At 38.2% G+C, this 14,133-nt stretch overlaps 1 protein-coding gene across 1 annotated transcript in view; it reads left to right on the forward strand.

Annotated features, from left to right (window-relative positions):
* The window catches only part of LOC121383887 (transforming acidic coiled-coil-containing protein 3-like), a 67,715-nt gene extending 55,250 nt beyond the window's left edge, over nt 1–12,465 (forward strand). The window contains exons 12-16 of the mRNA XM_041513984.1: nt 2,698–2,790; nt 3,711–3,817; nt 4,376–4,496; nt 4,857–4,961; nt 5,991–12,465. Coding sequence (XP_041369918.1) covers nt 2,698–2,790; nt 3,711–3,817; nt 4,376–4,496; nt 4,857–4,922 — 387 coding nt within the window. The 3' untranslated portion in view covers nt 4,923–4,961; nt 5,991–12,465. The remainder of the gene's footprint in view (nt 1–2,697; nt 2,791–3,710; nt 3,818–4,375; nt 4,497–4,856; nt 4,962–5,990) is intronic.
* The last annotated feature ends 1,668 nt before the right edge of the window (nt 12,466–14,133 follow it).

Genomic DNA, 14,133 nt, shown 5'->3' on the forward strand with positions numbered 1-14,133 from the left:
ATAAATGCCAGTCATCCTTAATTAAATATAGTCATATCAATGCCCAGTCAAAGTTTGATGATTTTAGACTTTATAACATTTTTAACAGTAACTGAATAGACACTGCCTTGATATAACAGGCAAAGAGTGATTTGTTTTCTTATTTTTTCAAGGATAAAATTGTATCATGTGTCTTCCCTGGTTTTGGGGTCAAATAGAGTTGTAAATTGCTTGCCTGAAGGGTGATGTTGTATCATGTGTCTTCCCTGGTTTTGGGGTCAAATAGAGTAGTAAATTGCTTGCCTGAAGGGTGATGTTGTATCATGTGTCTTCCCTGGTTTTGGGGTCAAATAGAGTTGTAAATTGCTTGCCTGAAGGGTGATGTTGCATCATGTGTCTTTCCTGGTTTTGGGGTCAAATAGAGTAGTAAATTGCTTGCCTGAGGTGTGATGTTGTATCATGTGTCTTTCCTGGTTTTGGGGTCAAATAGAGTAGTAAATTGCTTGCCTGAGGTGTGATGTATCATGTGTCTTTCCTGGTTTTGGGGTCAAATAGAGTTGTAAATTGCTTGCCTGAAGGGTGATGTTGTATCATGTGTCTTTCCTGGTTTTGGGGTCAAATAGAGTAGTAAATTGCTTGCCTGAGGTGTGATGTTGTATCATGTGTCTTTCCTGGTTTTGGGGTCAAATAGAGTTGTAAATTGCTTGCCTGAAGTGTGATGTTGTATCATGTGTCTTTCCTGGTTTTGGGGTCAAATAGAGTAGTAAATTGCTTGCCTGAAGGGTGATGTTGTATCATGTGTCTTTCCTGGTTTTGGGGTCAAATACAGTAGTAAATTGCTTGCCTGAGGTGTGATGTTGTATCATGTGTCTTTCCTGGTTTTGGGGTCAAATAGAGTAGTAAATTGCTTGCCTGAGGTGTGATGTTGTATCATGTGTCTTCCCTGGTTTTGGGGTCAAATAGAGTTGTAAATTGCTTGCCTGAGGTGTGATGTTGTATCATGTTTCTTCCCTGGTATTGGGGTCAAATAGAGTTGTAAATTGCTTGCCTGAGGTGTGATGTTGTATCGTGTCTTTCCTGGTTTTGGGGTCAAATATAGTAGTACATTGCTTGCCTGAGGTGTGATGTTGTATCATGTGTCTTTCCTGGTTTTGGACCGGCCTCGGTGGCGTCGTGGCAGGCCATCGGTCTACAGGCTGGTAGGTACTGGGTTCGGATCCCAGTCGAGGCATGGAATTTTTAATTCAGATACCGACTCCAAACCCTGAGTGAGTGCTCCGCAAGGCTCAATGGGTAGGTGTAAACCACTTGCACCGACCAGTGATCCATAACTGGTTCAACAAAGGCCATGGTTTGTGCTATCCTGCCTGTGGGAAGCGCAAATAAAAGATCCCTTGCTGCCTGTCGTAAAAGAGTAGCCTATGTGGCGACAGCGGGTTTCCTCTAAAAAAATCTGTGTGGTCCTTAACCATATGTCTGACGCCATATAACCGTAAATAAAATGTGTTGAGTGCGTCGTTAAATAAAACACTTCTTTCTTTCTTTCCTGGTTTTGGGGTCAAATAGAGTAGTACATTGCTTGCCTGAGGTGTGATGTTGTATCATGTGTCTTTCCTCGTTTTGGGGTCAAATAGAGTAGTAAATTGCTTGCCTGAGGTGTGATGTTGTATCATGTGTCTTCCCTGGTTTTGGGGTCAAATAGAGCAGTAAATTGCTTGCCTGAGGTGTGATGTTGTATCATGTGTCTTTCCTGGTTTTGGGGTCAAATAGAGTAGTAAATTGCTTGCCTGAAGGGTGATGTTGTATCATGTGTCTTTTCTGGTTTTGGGGTCAAATAGAGTAGTAAATTGCTTGCCTGAGGTGTGATGTTGTATCATGTGTCTTCCCTGGTTTTGGGGTCAAATAGAGCAGTAAATTGCTTGCCTGAGGTGTGATGTTGTATCATGTGTCTTCCCTGGTTTTGGGGTCAAATAGAGTAGTAAATTGGTTGCCTGAGGTGTGATGTTGTATCATGTGTCTTTCCTGGTTTTGGGGTCAAATAGAGTAGTAAATTGCTTGCCTGAAGGATGATGTTGTATCATGTGTCTTTCCTGGTTTTGGGGTCAAATAGAGTAGTAAATTGCTTGCCTGAGGTGTGATGTTGTATCATGTGTCTTCCCTGGTTTTGGGGTCAAATAGAGTAGTAAATTGCCTGCCTGAGGTGTGATGGTTGCTAGGATCAGTCACACTCAGTAGACTCACTGTTTCATATCTCAAACAATGCTTCAGAGCTGGTGCACCAAAGACTACAGTATGTGCCATCCTGTCTGGTAAAATGCATTTAACAGATCCCTTTATAGAAGTACAGGTAGCTTATATACAACAGAAGGTTTCTTCTAATCACTGTGTAGACAAATTTTCAAATAATCATGTTTTACACAACATATACAGGGCTAGCTCTGGGTCAGCAGAATTGTTTTCCAAATTATCTATTAAAGTTAAAAAATTGCAAAAAAACTATAATATTGTAACAAAATATCAATTATTACATGAAATTATTTTGCCAAATTAACATAAAGTTTGCCAATTGTTTTTTTAAATTTGCAATTGGCGAATTTGGCTAGTGCCAGGGCTAGCCCTGATATATATTAACTATATTCTACAGTGTCAGTATTCATATATTTCTTCCTTTCTCCCAGTGTTGGAAGATACTAATTATAATACTTCTTTGTACTTCAGGCTTCAGAAGATCTGCATTCCGTGGAAGCTGCTTTTGCTGGTTTACATCAACGATACGAGAAGACAAAAGCAATCATTGATGGGTTCAAACAGGCATGGAATCTCCACAATATTCTCACTGTTATTAGTGAATTTAATCACTTAGAGCACATACTGTATACTAATTTTTTTATGATCTCTGCACAGGCCTCATTTTGTCAGAAACTTGACCATGAAGGTTGGAACAATAACTGACCTGTCCATGTTCTTACTATAAAGTTCACAGTAAACCTACCCACCCACTACTTTTCAAAACGTCCTCAAAATGTTCTAAACAGTTTGTATTTAGTGTTGTTTTTGTTCCTGTAGGGGGTCTGAACTGTGATGAGTGAACACACACACACAGAGACACACACACACACACACACACAAAGACACACACACACAGAGAGACACACACACACAGACACACACACAGAGACACAGACACACACACACACAGAGAGACTCACAGAGACACACACACAGAGACACACACAGACACACACACAGAGACAGACACACACACACAGAGACACACACACAGACACACACTCACATACAGACACACACACACAGACACACACAAACACATACAGACAGACACAGACACACACACATATACATACACACACAGACACACACATACACACAGACACACACACATACACACAGAGACGCACACACAGACACACACACAGAGACGCACACACACACACACACACACACAGAGACACACACAAAGACACACACAAAGACACAGACACACACACACAGACAAACACAGACACACACACAGAGACACACACACAGAGACACACACACACAGACACACACACACACACACACAGACACACACACACACACTGCACATGTGCCTGGATATATGCATATATGAACAGACAGTCATAAATGATTACAAATGCACAAGATGAATTTCAAAAGAAGGAAGACTGGATTGTTAAATAGATTGTTATTTTGTCATCCCTTTTCAGAATGAAAGTGTTCTTAAAAAGTGTCTTGAGGAAGCCCAGGCCAAGTTAAAAAAGTCGGAAGACAAGTTGTTACAGTTGAAAAAACAAGCTGAAGACAAGTTTGAGAAGTGAGTAATACTGTTAGACTTCTATATCATATGATTACAGTGTTTGATTTTGAAAATACATTGTAACAAGTTTCTCTAACAGTTAGCAGATAATAATGGTAGTACTAAACCAAGTAACATCCGGCTGGATGCACATAACTTTTGATAGAGCAGTTAATATCATAAATCTTGCTATTAGTGATAAATGTGACAGTTTGTTGTGATACAATGTTGGTTCATGTGGCCAGTAAATTCCTGTAATTTAATTTGAACTAGTGTCAGTGTAGCTGTTACCATTGTGTTTGAAACATGTATGAGATCCTACTAAAAATAGCATAACAATTTTTGTGTAGTCATAGACTCTGAAATGAGCAGCCTAACCCCCAATTTTTTCTGATTTACTTTAAGGATGAGGGGTGGAAGTATTTATATCCGTCGTGTATATGTCAATTGATACGCTGCAGGTAGGAGTTTTAGCCACATACGTTGCTATTTGTCGTATATGGGATTTGACTGTGTGATTACAGAGTGTTTTGCTGGTCTGTTGGTAATTAACTCTTGCTATTCGTGTGTTTACAGAGTGAGTATGGAGCTGGACAAGGAGAGACGGACACATTCATCGGAGATCGCCAGATTGCAGGCCGCCGTAAAAAAATCAGAAATACAGATACAGGGTCTGGAGATGTCACTACAACAAAAAGTACGTGCACCACACACACGTCAGTTTGATTTTGATTTTTAATAGGTTTTAAGCTTAGTTTTTGAAGACATGTAAGATCTAAGAAGTAGAATACCATACCCATGTCTGATTGATAACGTTTACATCACAAGTCATTTAAAAAGTATGCAACACATCTTTTTGCATGATATGTTATAATATGTAAGACAGTTGAGCTGTTTTTCAACATATTCAACTATATCAGTGACAGTATTTTGTTACAGAATATTTCATATTATATGTTACAGTTTACAAAGTATCAACGTCACTGAGACCATCATGTCGTATTGTTTGTCGTGGGACATTCCATCACAGGTAACTTATTGGCATTTCACATTGCAGATTCAAGAAAACCAGGAGCTAACATCTATATGTGACGAGTTGATAGCAAAAGTCGGGGTAGAATGAATCTGCTTTCTCTGTACAAGATGTTTATTTATTTATCAGGTAAAACATATTTCTCATGGTGTTAACTAATCATAGAATATACAAGTTTGTTCATTGAATTAGATTTTCTTTTTTAAACTACTGGCCCTAGGCACTTCAAAATCAAACCACACACCCAAATATAATAATAAAATGAAATGGCCTCCTGTTGTTGGTTTCATAAAATCTAAAATTACCCCTAGTAGGCCTATATAATTAATTACCCAGAACCTGCTAAGATTGTTTATTCTCAGTTCATCCAATGACTTTAATGTACTTACACTTCACTGTGCTGAATCTGTCCACACAGGCAAACTGTAGAGCAGGCAGGAAAACTAGCCATGCTGCCTGTGTGTATCTGTTTGACTCCAGTCTTGTGCCTGGTAGCTGCAATATTTATTGATGATTATCTTCAAGGTAGTGTACAGTATTACTGCCAAACCGTGACAGGATTTGTAGCGTTTCCTAAGCTTTGTCCGATTTGGTAATAAAATAAATTTATAAAGAGTAAATAAAGTTCTTTTGATGTACGTTTTTGTAGGTATGTAATTCAAGATACAATCATTATATCATAGAAGAAGAATGAAGAATATTTTTAGTCATTAATATACAACATTGAGACCACCCCTTTATCTTTACTTATATTTGCTCTCCAATTGGCTAGTAAATGAAACCAATCACTAGCCAGCTTTGGATTGTTATTTGTCAGAAACGTATCAAGTATTACTATGGATAATCATAGACTTCAATCATTGTGCTTAATAAAGCATGCAGAAGTTCAAAACACCTTGGTTGTCGATTTGGCCAAAACTCAAGCAACTTCAGTTAGCTTGTGCCTTTTCACTAAACGTGTATTTTTGGAAATACATTGTAACAAGTTTCACTAACCGTTAGCAGATAATAAAGATGTTAACAGCTTGGTACATGCTGTCCTAGCGTTACTGTTCACATTGATTTACTGTCACACAACAAAAATACAATAAATAAGAAAATTGTGCCATTACATTACATAAATTGTTGACAGTGGTGTTCTTGGTCTTCTTGTTGCAGGTGATATTTATTCCAGTAAGAGACGAACATTATGCATGATAGCGTTCGTGTTGGGTCTTGAGAAAACAACCTACCTGTGTAACCACTGCTGCTTGGGTGTCAGATCTGTTGCCATGTAGTACTTAATTCATCTATCAGCTTGCAAGGTGTGTATCAGTGATGTTGTCACCTGTACAACCAACCAGCATCCATGTTTGAAAAACCATGTCAATGATTCAGCATCAGTGTTTCCATGACAACATCTTCTCTGATTGCTGACAGGCACTGTCGTCAGTGTCTGGTGGATTGACGTCGTGCCAGGATTCTTGGGCATCTAAGCACGTGTGTTGCCTAGTACATGGATAAAAGTTTCTTAAGATTTATAACAGCGTGGATATTATTATAATTCTCATGTAAAGATTTATGCGGAAAACTGTGTTTATAAGAGTGCGAATATCACTGTAATTGACTTGTGGTGATGTCAACTTAATTATCACATACATTCTCAGATTGATAGTTAACACTACTTTGAATTGATACCTTGTGGATATTACAATATCATTAGGTTGAATACTATCTTGAGTGGTTTAATTCTCAGACATGACAGTGTTAAGACTACCTTATGTTGTGGATACCAGAAATATCAGATGTTTGTCGAAGTTGTGGATATCACAAACATTCTTAGATGTTTTGTCTAAGTTGTGGGTATCACAAACATTCTTAAATTACAAATTATCTTATGTGTAAATATTACAAAGATTTCCTCATGGAGATAAAGTCATTGGAACTAAGAGGAATTATGAATTATATGCAGTTTTCTAAAACAAAAATCCCCCTGATGTATACCGGTAAATTAAGAGCAGTTCAATCAACCATTACATCAGATATCTCTGAATGTATAGTTGCTGCTGTACACCTGTCCACAGATTACAGTTATCTTCCCATTTGGTTGAAATATAGCCACACAAGTCGTCTGCTGTTTGACTGTCATTATTTCATGGCAGACAGCTTTGAAGTGGCAACTATTAGACTGAAGTTCATAGGCGAGAGCACGTACTTTGCAAACATGTGTAACTTATTAACATCAAAGGTTTTTATGTGGTAATTCTGGCCGATGCAAATGTAGGACTTTTTTTGTAAAAATGTGTGTACTGCAGCCAGATTTAATGGGTATGTTTGTTGAAACCAATATCCTGGACGAAAGAGCTGGACAACAAAGGTTGTTCTTTTCAGGGTATGTTGCTCTAAAGCCGGCATAAAAAACATCCATGGGCCTACTGATATGAATAAAAGTGCTATAGCCACTAACGGTATATAGAAACACATAGTGTAAATAATTGTGGTCTGTGGCCAGCTTACATAACATGAGAGTTGCATCTAGGGTGCGGGATTGCAACATTTGCACCTAACTTTGTAAAATCCCGCAAAAATACAAAGAGCGTGTGGGAAGAATCCCGCAAAAACTTGCTGTAGGCCGCACTTTCAGGAGCGATCACTATTTTATTTTTAAATAGGCTTCTCCCACGCAGGGCCCCCTTCCAAATCTTGGCAATTCCAAGTATTAATTGTGTCTGTACCTTCATTGGCCAGACTATTTATATCGGCCAATGAGCAATTTTTTTACATTCTACCGGAAATGGAGTCGTCTGCACGTTTTTGCGATGTTCATGAATGATAGAATCGAAGATGTCGAAGCGGACTGCCAGTGCTACTCTCTTTGAGTTTTCATTCACAAAGTCTAAAAAAGAGAAAACAGTGAAGACTTGCGAACCCAACACCTTTTTTTTGGACAATGACTGTGAGTGAGAGCCACAAGAAAACTCTGAAAAGGAGACTAGTTCTCTTACTAGTTCTAAAAAGCCTTATTTAGTTACTGTGTCTATAATGAGCAAATTTCTGTATGTGGGTTTTTTTTTAATGTAGCCCTCCATTGAGTCTTGGGCCACCCTTTTTTCTGACAAGGTGGGGGAGGGACAGTGCCCCCTTTTTTCTGACAAGGTGGGGGGACAGTGCCCCCTTTTTTCTGACAAGGTGGGGGAGGGACAGTGCCCCCTTTTTTCTGACAAGGTGGGGGAGGGACAGTGCCCCCTTTTTTGAGATCCTAGATGTAACTCTGTAACATATGATGGTGGTGAGACTGGTTCTTGTCATTAAAACAAAGGACCCGTAAATTTTAAGCCCTATAATACAGAATATTGAACCAAATTATTATTAAGCTTCATTCGTGAAAGCTCTGTGGACAGTTTGAACCGTTAGGACCTGTGTTTATGAACTTTAGTCTAGACTCCAGTCTCCAATGATATCGCATGCATGCAGTTTGGCATGAATTAAGTCCCAGACTCTTGTTGAGAGTCAAAAGTATCATCTCTAAATGTTTTCCAAGCATAGGATCTGGTGGCTTTAAAGTGACCTCTATCAGACATTAAATTATAAGAATGATGTAATCTGGATATTTTTTATTTCATCTTATAATCTGCTAAATATAAATATGCTTTCTACCCATAATTTAGGATTTACAGAATCACTAAATTCGCAGCCTGTGTATGTCTTGTGGTTGATAGCTAAACCAAAATGTCTTTTACAGCACATTAAATTCTTCTGGATTCTTCAGCAATTCCAGAATTTAGTTTTCGAAACCCATACACAGTTCCTGTTCTTTGATGAAAAGCTCACAGGAGCCTCCAGTTTTTAAAACCATGCAAATATTTCCCTGATTTTTTCCCCAGTGTCATGATGCCCAATACTGAAACGTTTGTTTACTGTAAGTATTGTGATATAACATTTCTAACCACACGCGACAATCTTAGTGTTAATCCACATACGTGTTCCAGTGTTTGGTTGTGATAGATTGGTTTTAACCATGTGCTGTGGTGTGTCTAATGTCTGTGAACGTGGTAGAAGTAGAGTACCTGTACACGCCCAGATTACATTACTTATGTTATCTTTTTAATCAGTGTCAAACCATAGGCATCAAGCTGTTACAAGCCGTTAGATGGCAGAAAGAGAAACTCATTGGCGGGCACATAAGTGTGGCAGTGGTGGGGATTGATGGTGTCCACAAATTCTTATTCAGCTTTCTTCTTTTTTTAATTGTGCAGCCATAAATCCTGTGAATGTTTTTTTAATTTCAGCCATAAAACTTGTAAGTTTATTAAATAAATGAATCCTTTCAGAAATTTCTGGTAATGGTCATAACTAAATCTCTATGACAAAATATATTATCAGTACCTAATTCATCAAAGATGCACCCTGCCATTGAATAAATATATAGTCAGTTTAATACTTCAGGAAATGTAAATTTCATCATGTGTAAAGAAACTGTTTTCCAGGATCCTAATATATTACAACTTGGCCTTGCTTACTTGGGCAGGCTTTGAGAATGTCTACAAAATGGCACTTGGTTTACATTCATATACAAATTACAATATTTGTTGAACTATTAACAATATCATGATTTTATGGCTTGTATTTAAAATGTTTATGGTAATACATGTAATGATTATATGCATTTCTGTATTTACTTATATTAAAATTATTATATTTCAAAATATAAATATTAAATATAATAATTTTAAAATAATGGGCCTCTTTAAAATTTCCACTTGTTGGAGTCTTAAAAACAGAAAGTCAGCTCTGTATATATTATCCTCCTCTGTTTCCACTGTAGAAGCGTTGTAGTGTTGCAGTGTATAACCTGTGTTGTATATTCATTATGAACTGTTTGAAAGAGATCTTAAAGCCGCTAACCCTGTTACAGCTTCTTTACCTTTAACATACACATTACTTGTGTCATTTTGGTTCAATTACCAGTTTGATAAGCCCAATGAGTTTGTGGTGCAAGTTCAGTCCATCAGTCATTGCTAATGCTTGCTACAATTGCTTTTCATGCTATATATTAAACTGAATGAATGGCTTGGAAACCAGTCAATATAGTTTCAAATGTTTACCCCTAAATACAGTTGGCTAAATGTACAGGTAGGCCAGGTGGTTCAGGTATTTCTAGCATCCGAGTCGTGTAATTAGTTTGATGTGAAACGAACATTCATACCTGTACCTCGGAAATTAGGGTCGGCGGCATTAACATTTGTGTGACTGTGTATTTTGACAAGGCGCAGTGTGATACTTGGTGTAAATAGAAGCATTTATTTATTTATTTGTTATTGCCTACATGTATCTCTGTAGCATATGGAACTGTTTGCATACAATACCTCATGTGTGTCGGATATATACCAATATAAGACAAATCAGTTATTAAAATTATGTATGTTATGGTTAAAATTTATCATCTGTAATTAGAATGTGCAACCATCTCATTGGGAAAGTGTCAGTAAAACGTTTTTATTCAGTTCTAACATTTTCAAAACGATTGAAAAAGTTGTAGGTTGATTTTTCTGTGTAAATTATGATGATATCCAGAGTATGGAATTACTCTTTTTCCTTTTCACCTGTCTGGGCTTTTTGTGTTGGATAATGGCTTACTGGTTAGTTGTAATGTTAGTTGTTAGTAGTCGCTAGGCGAGAAGCGGGTGTAGTTAGAACTGATGGTGAATGGGAGCTAATAGTTGGATCAGCATGTGCCACTCTCCAATTTCACTACATGACCAATCGAGTTCCAGCAGATCAATATTTTATAGCAGATTGACCAGTTTTATTTTTGCACCTTGTTTGGTGAATCCATCACATGGTACTTTGAAGCTACTTTAATTCGATAGCTGTAGCTAAAATAGCACAAATGATTAGAAAGCATGATTTTGTTGGCGTTGTTTGTTGAAGAAACTGTTCATAGCTATTGTAAGTTTTACAGTAGTTGTCTACAGCATTATATTAATACATTCTGTTGAAACATTTCAAATTTTATCCAGTTTTCAGAATTGTTTTATATGCATAGTAAATAAGAATAAATGTGTGTTTCAGTTTTAAGTATGTTAAAATTGTCTCTCCATTTCCTTTTTTATAAGATACATATTTTATCATGGCTTTGTATCCAAGGCTTTTTTGTTTTGTTTTATGTCTGTGTAATGTTTGCATTTTTCAATAGATCTGGGATTTTGGGAACATCTGTTGTACCAGAGAAATCTTTACTATATTTTATACTAATGTTTTTTTGGTTTTATATGAACAATTAACTTCTGTTGTAATCTGAAACTTGATTTACCTCTTAGTTCCTGTATACAAATTTTATCCTATTGAAACTCCTGAAGAAGTTTATTTAGTGGAAGGTTTTAAAGTAAAACATTTTAAAATATTAGAGACCCTAAGTTGTTTTTTGACTCAGTTAAGCATCAAAGATAGGTTGGTAGATGCAACTGCTACATTTCACATTTTAACAATATTAGAGACCCTAAGTTGTTGTTTTTTGACTCTCAGTTAAGCATCAAAGATAGGTTGGTAGATGCAACTGCTACATTTCACATTTTAACAATATTAGAGACCCTAAGTTGTTGTTTTTTGACTCTCAGTTAAGCATCAAAGATAGGTTGGTAGATGCAACTGCTACATTTCACATTTTAACAAATGTAACTTATCCTGCAACCACCATTTCTAGTGACAGAATATGTTGACTTTTGATGCCACATGTATAGCCTACATTACCTCTAGATCATCTACAATGTGGCTGAAATAACAGAAATAATAGCTTTTCCCCTTAATTGTTTTGGTCTGCAGGATAAAGATATTAACTAGTTACTGATGTTGGATATCTGCTTTATCCTGTCCAGGCCGAATGAGAAATTCCCATTCTTACCTTCACAGGATAAAGCAGATGTCCAACGTCATTAACTAGTTAATCTCTAGTTATATTGTTCACACTCGGTAGATGTAACTGTTACATTTTGCACATTATCTAATGATTAATAGGTGTAACTGTTACATTTTGCACATTATCTAATGATTAATAGGTATAACTGTTACATTTTGCACATTATCTAATGATTAATAGGTGTAACAGTTACATTTTGCACATTATCTAATGATTAATAGGTATAACTGTTACATTTTGCACACTTTTGATAGATCATTAAAATTAAACATTTATTTTATGCACACCAAGTTAGGTCAAGAGGTGTAAGTGTTACATTTTGCACATTTGTCTAGATAGAACATCCATCCAGAAGTCCAGATATATTAAGCAATTGAGGCATGCCTTCCATTTGAGGTACAGCAGTCTGTTCTTACAAACTGTGTGACACTGGAATATAATTTAATAGAATTGGCTCTCATTTTTTCACAAACTGCATTACATAGTGTGGTCACATTTGACAAGACATTTACACCAAACATAGTGTATTTGTATATGCAAGTACTGTTAAAGTAATTGGGGCATGTGGTTGGTATATTTATCTGTTTAGCTAGCACTAGAGAGTACAATTATCAGATGTTAATGGTTCATAAGTTTATATCACAAAACAAACATGCTTAATTTTATGTAATATATAAATTATTTTTCATGTATTGTATTAAACATACAAGACTTGAATAAACTATCCAATACAATAAATATTGTGTTGTTTTAACAGCGTTATGTTGAACGCTACCATCAATTACTCCATGCAATCCAATTGTTTCTACGTCAACGGACTTGAGTACCTGTACAAGTGAGACAATGCAGGATATTGACTTCAGCAGTAACTAATCAGCAATATACGTTACACAATAATTATATGATCTGACCATCCATCCGTCACAATACTGAACATAACCGGTTTCTAAATGCAATACAATGGCATGATTTGGCATCCATGTTCAGTGCTGGAATTAAGATGCATAATGCTATTTTACTTTATTCCTTAGTCTTGTTATCACCGGGTACTCGGGTCCAGTCGAGTTTGACTCTCAAGTACCCGAGTCCAATATTTTGAACTTATGGAGGCCCCAGTGAAAAATATATCACTTGGATATAAGCATAAAAATAAATTACATTGAAGAAAGGCCACCAGAGCATGGGGCAGGTACACCATGTGGTTACCCCAGTCTAACTAGACCCAGAGCTGTTCTCGATTCCTGCACATGGGGCAGGTACACCATGTGGTTACCCCAGTCTAACTAGACCCAGAGCTGTTCTCGATTCCTGCACATGGGGCAGGTACACCATGTGGTTACCCCAGTCTAACTAGACCCAGAGCTGTTCTCGATTCCTGCACATGGGGCAGGTACACCATGTGGTTACCCCAGTCTAACTAGACCCAGAGCTGTTCTCGATTCCTGCACATGGGGCAGGTACACCATGTGGTTACCCCAGTCTAACTAGACCCAGAGCTGTTCTCGATTCCTGCACATGGGGCAGGTACACCATGTGGTTACCCCAGTCTAACTAGACCCAGAGCTGTTCTCGATTCCTGCACATGGGGCAGGTACACCATGTGGTTACCCCAGTCTAACTAGACCCAGAGCTGTTCTCGATTCCTGCACATGGGGCAGGTACACCATGTGGTTACCCCAGTCTAACTAGACCCAGAGCTGTTCTCGATTCCTGCACATGGGGCAGGTACACCATGTGGTTACCCCAGTCTAACTAGACCCAGAGCTGTTCTCGATTCCTGCACATGGGGCAGGTACACCATGTGGTTACCCCAGTCTAACTAGACCCAGAGCTGTTCTCGATTCCTGCACATGGGGCAGGTACACCATGTGGTTACCCCAGTCTAACTAGACCCAGAGCTGTTCTCGATTCCTGCACATGGGGCAGGTACACCATGTGGTTACCCCAGTCTAACTAGACCCAGAGCTGTTCTCGATTCCTGCACATGGGGCAGGTACACCATGTGGTTACCCCAGTCTAACTAGACCCAGAGCTGTTCTCGATTCCTGCACATGGGGCAGGTACACCATGTGGTTACCCCAGTCTAACTAGACCCAGAGCTGTTCTCGATTCCTGCACATGGGGCAGGTACACCATGTGGTTACCCCAGTCTAACTAGACCCAGAGCTGTTCTCGATTCCTGCACATGGGGCAGGTACACCATGTGGTTACCCCAGTCTAACTAGACCCAGAGCTGTTCTCGATTCCTGCACATGGGGCAGGTACACCATGTGGTTACCCCAGTCTAACTAGACCCAGAGCTGTTCTCGATTCCTGCACATGGGGCAGGTACACCATGTGGTTACCCCAGTCTAACTAGACCCAGAGCTGTTCTCGATTCCTGCACATGGGGCAGGTACACCATGT

This window comes from Gigantopelta aegis, chromosome 10 (assembly GCF_016097555.1).
Source record: "Gigantopelta aegis isolate Gae_Host chromosome 10, Gae_host_genome, whole genome shotgun sequence".
Classification (NCBI taxonomy): Eukaryota; Metazoa; Mollusca; class Gastropoda; order Neomphalida; family Peltospiridae; genus Gigantopelta; species Gigantopelta aegis.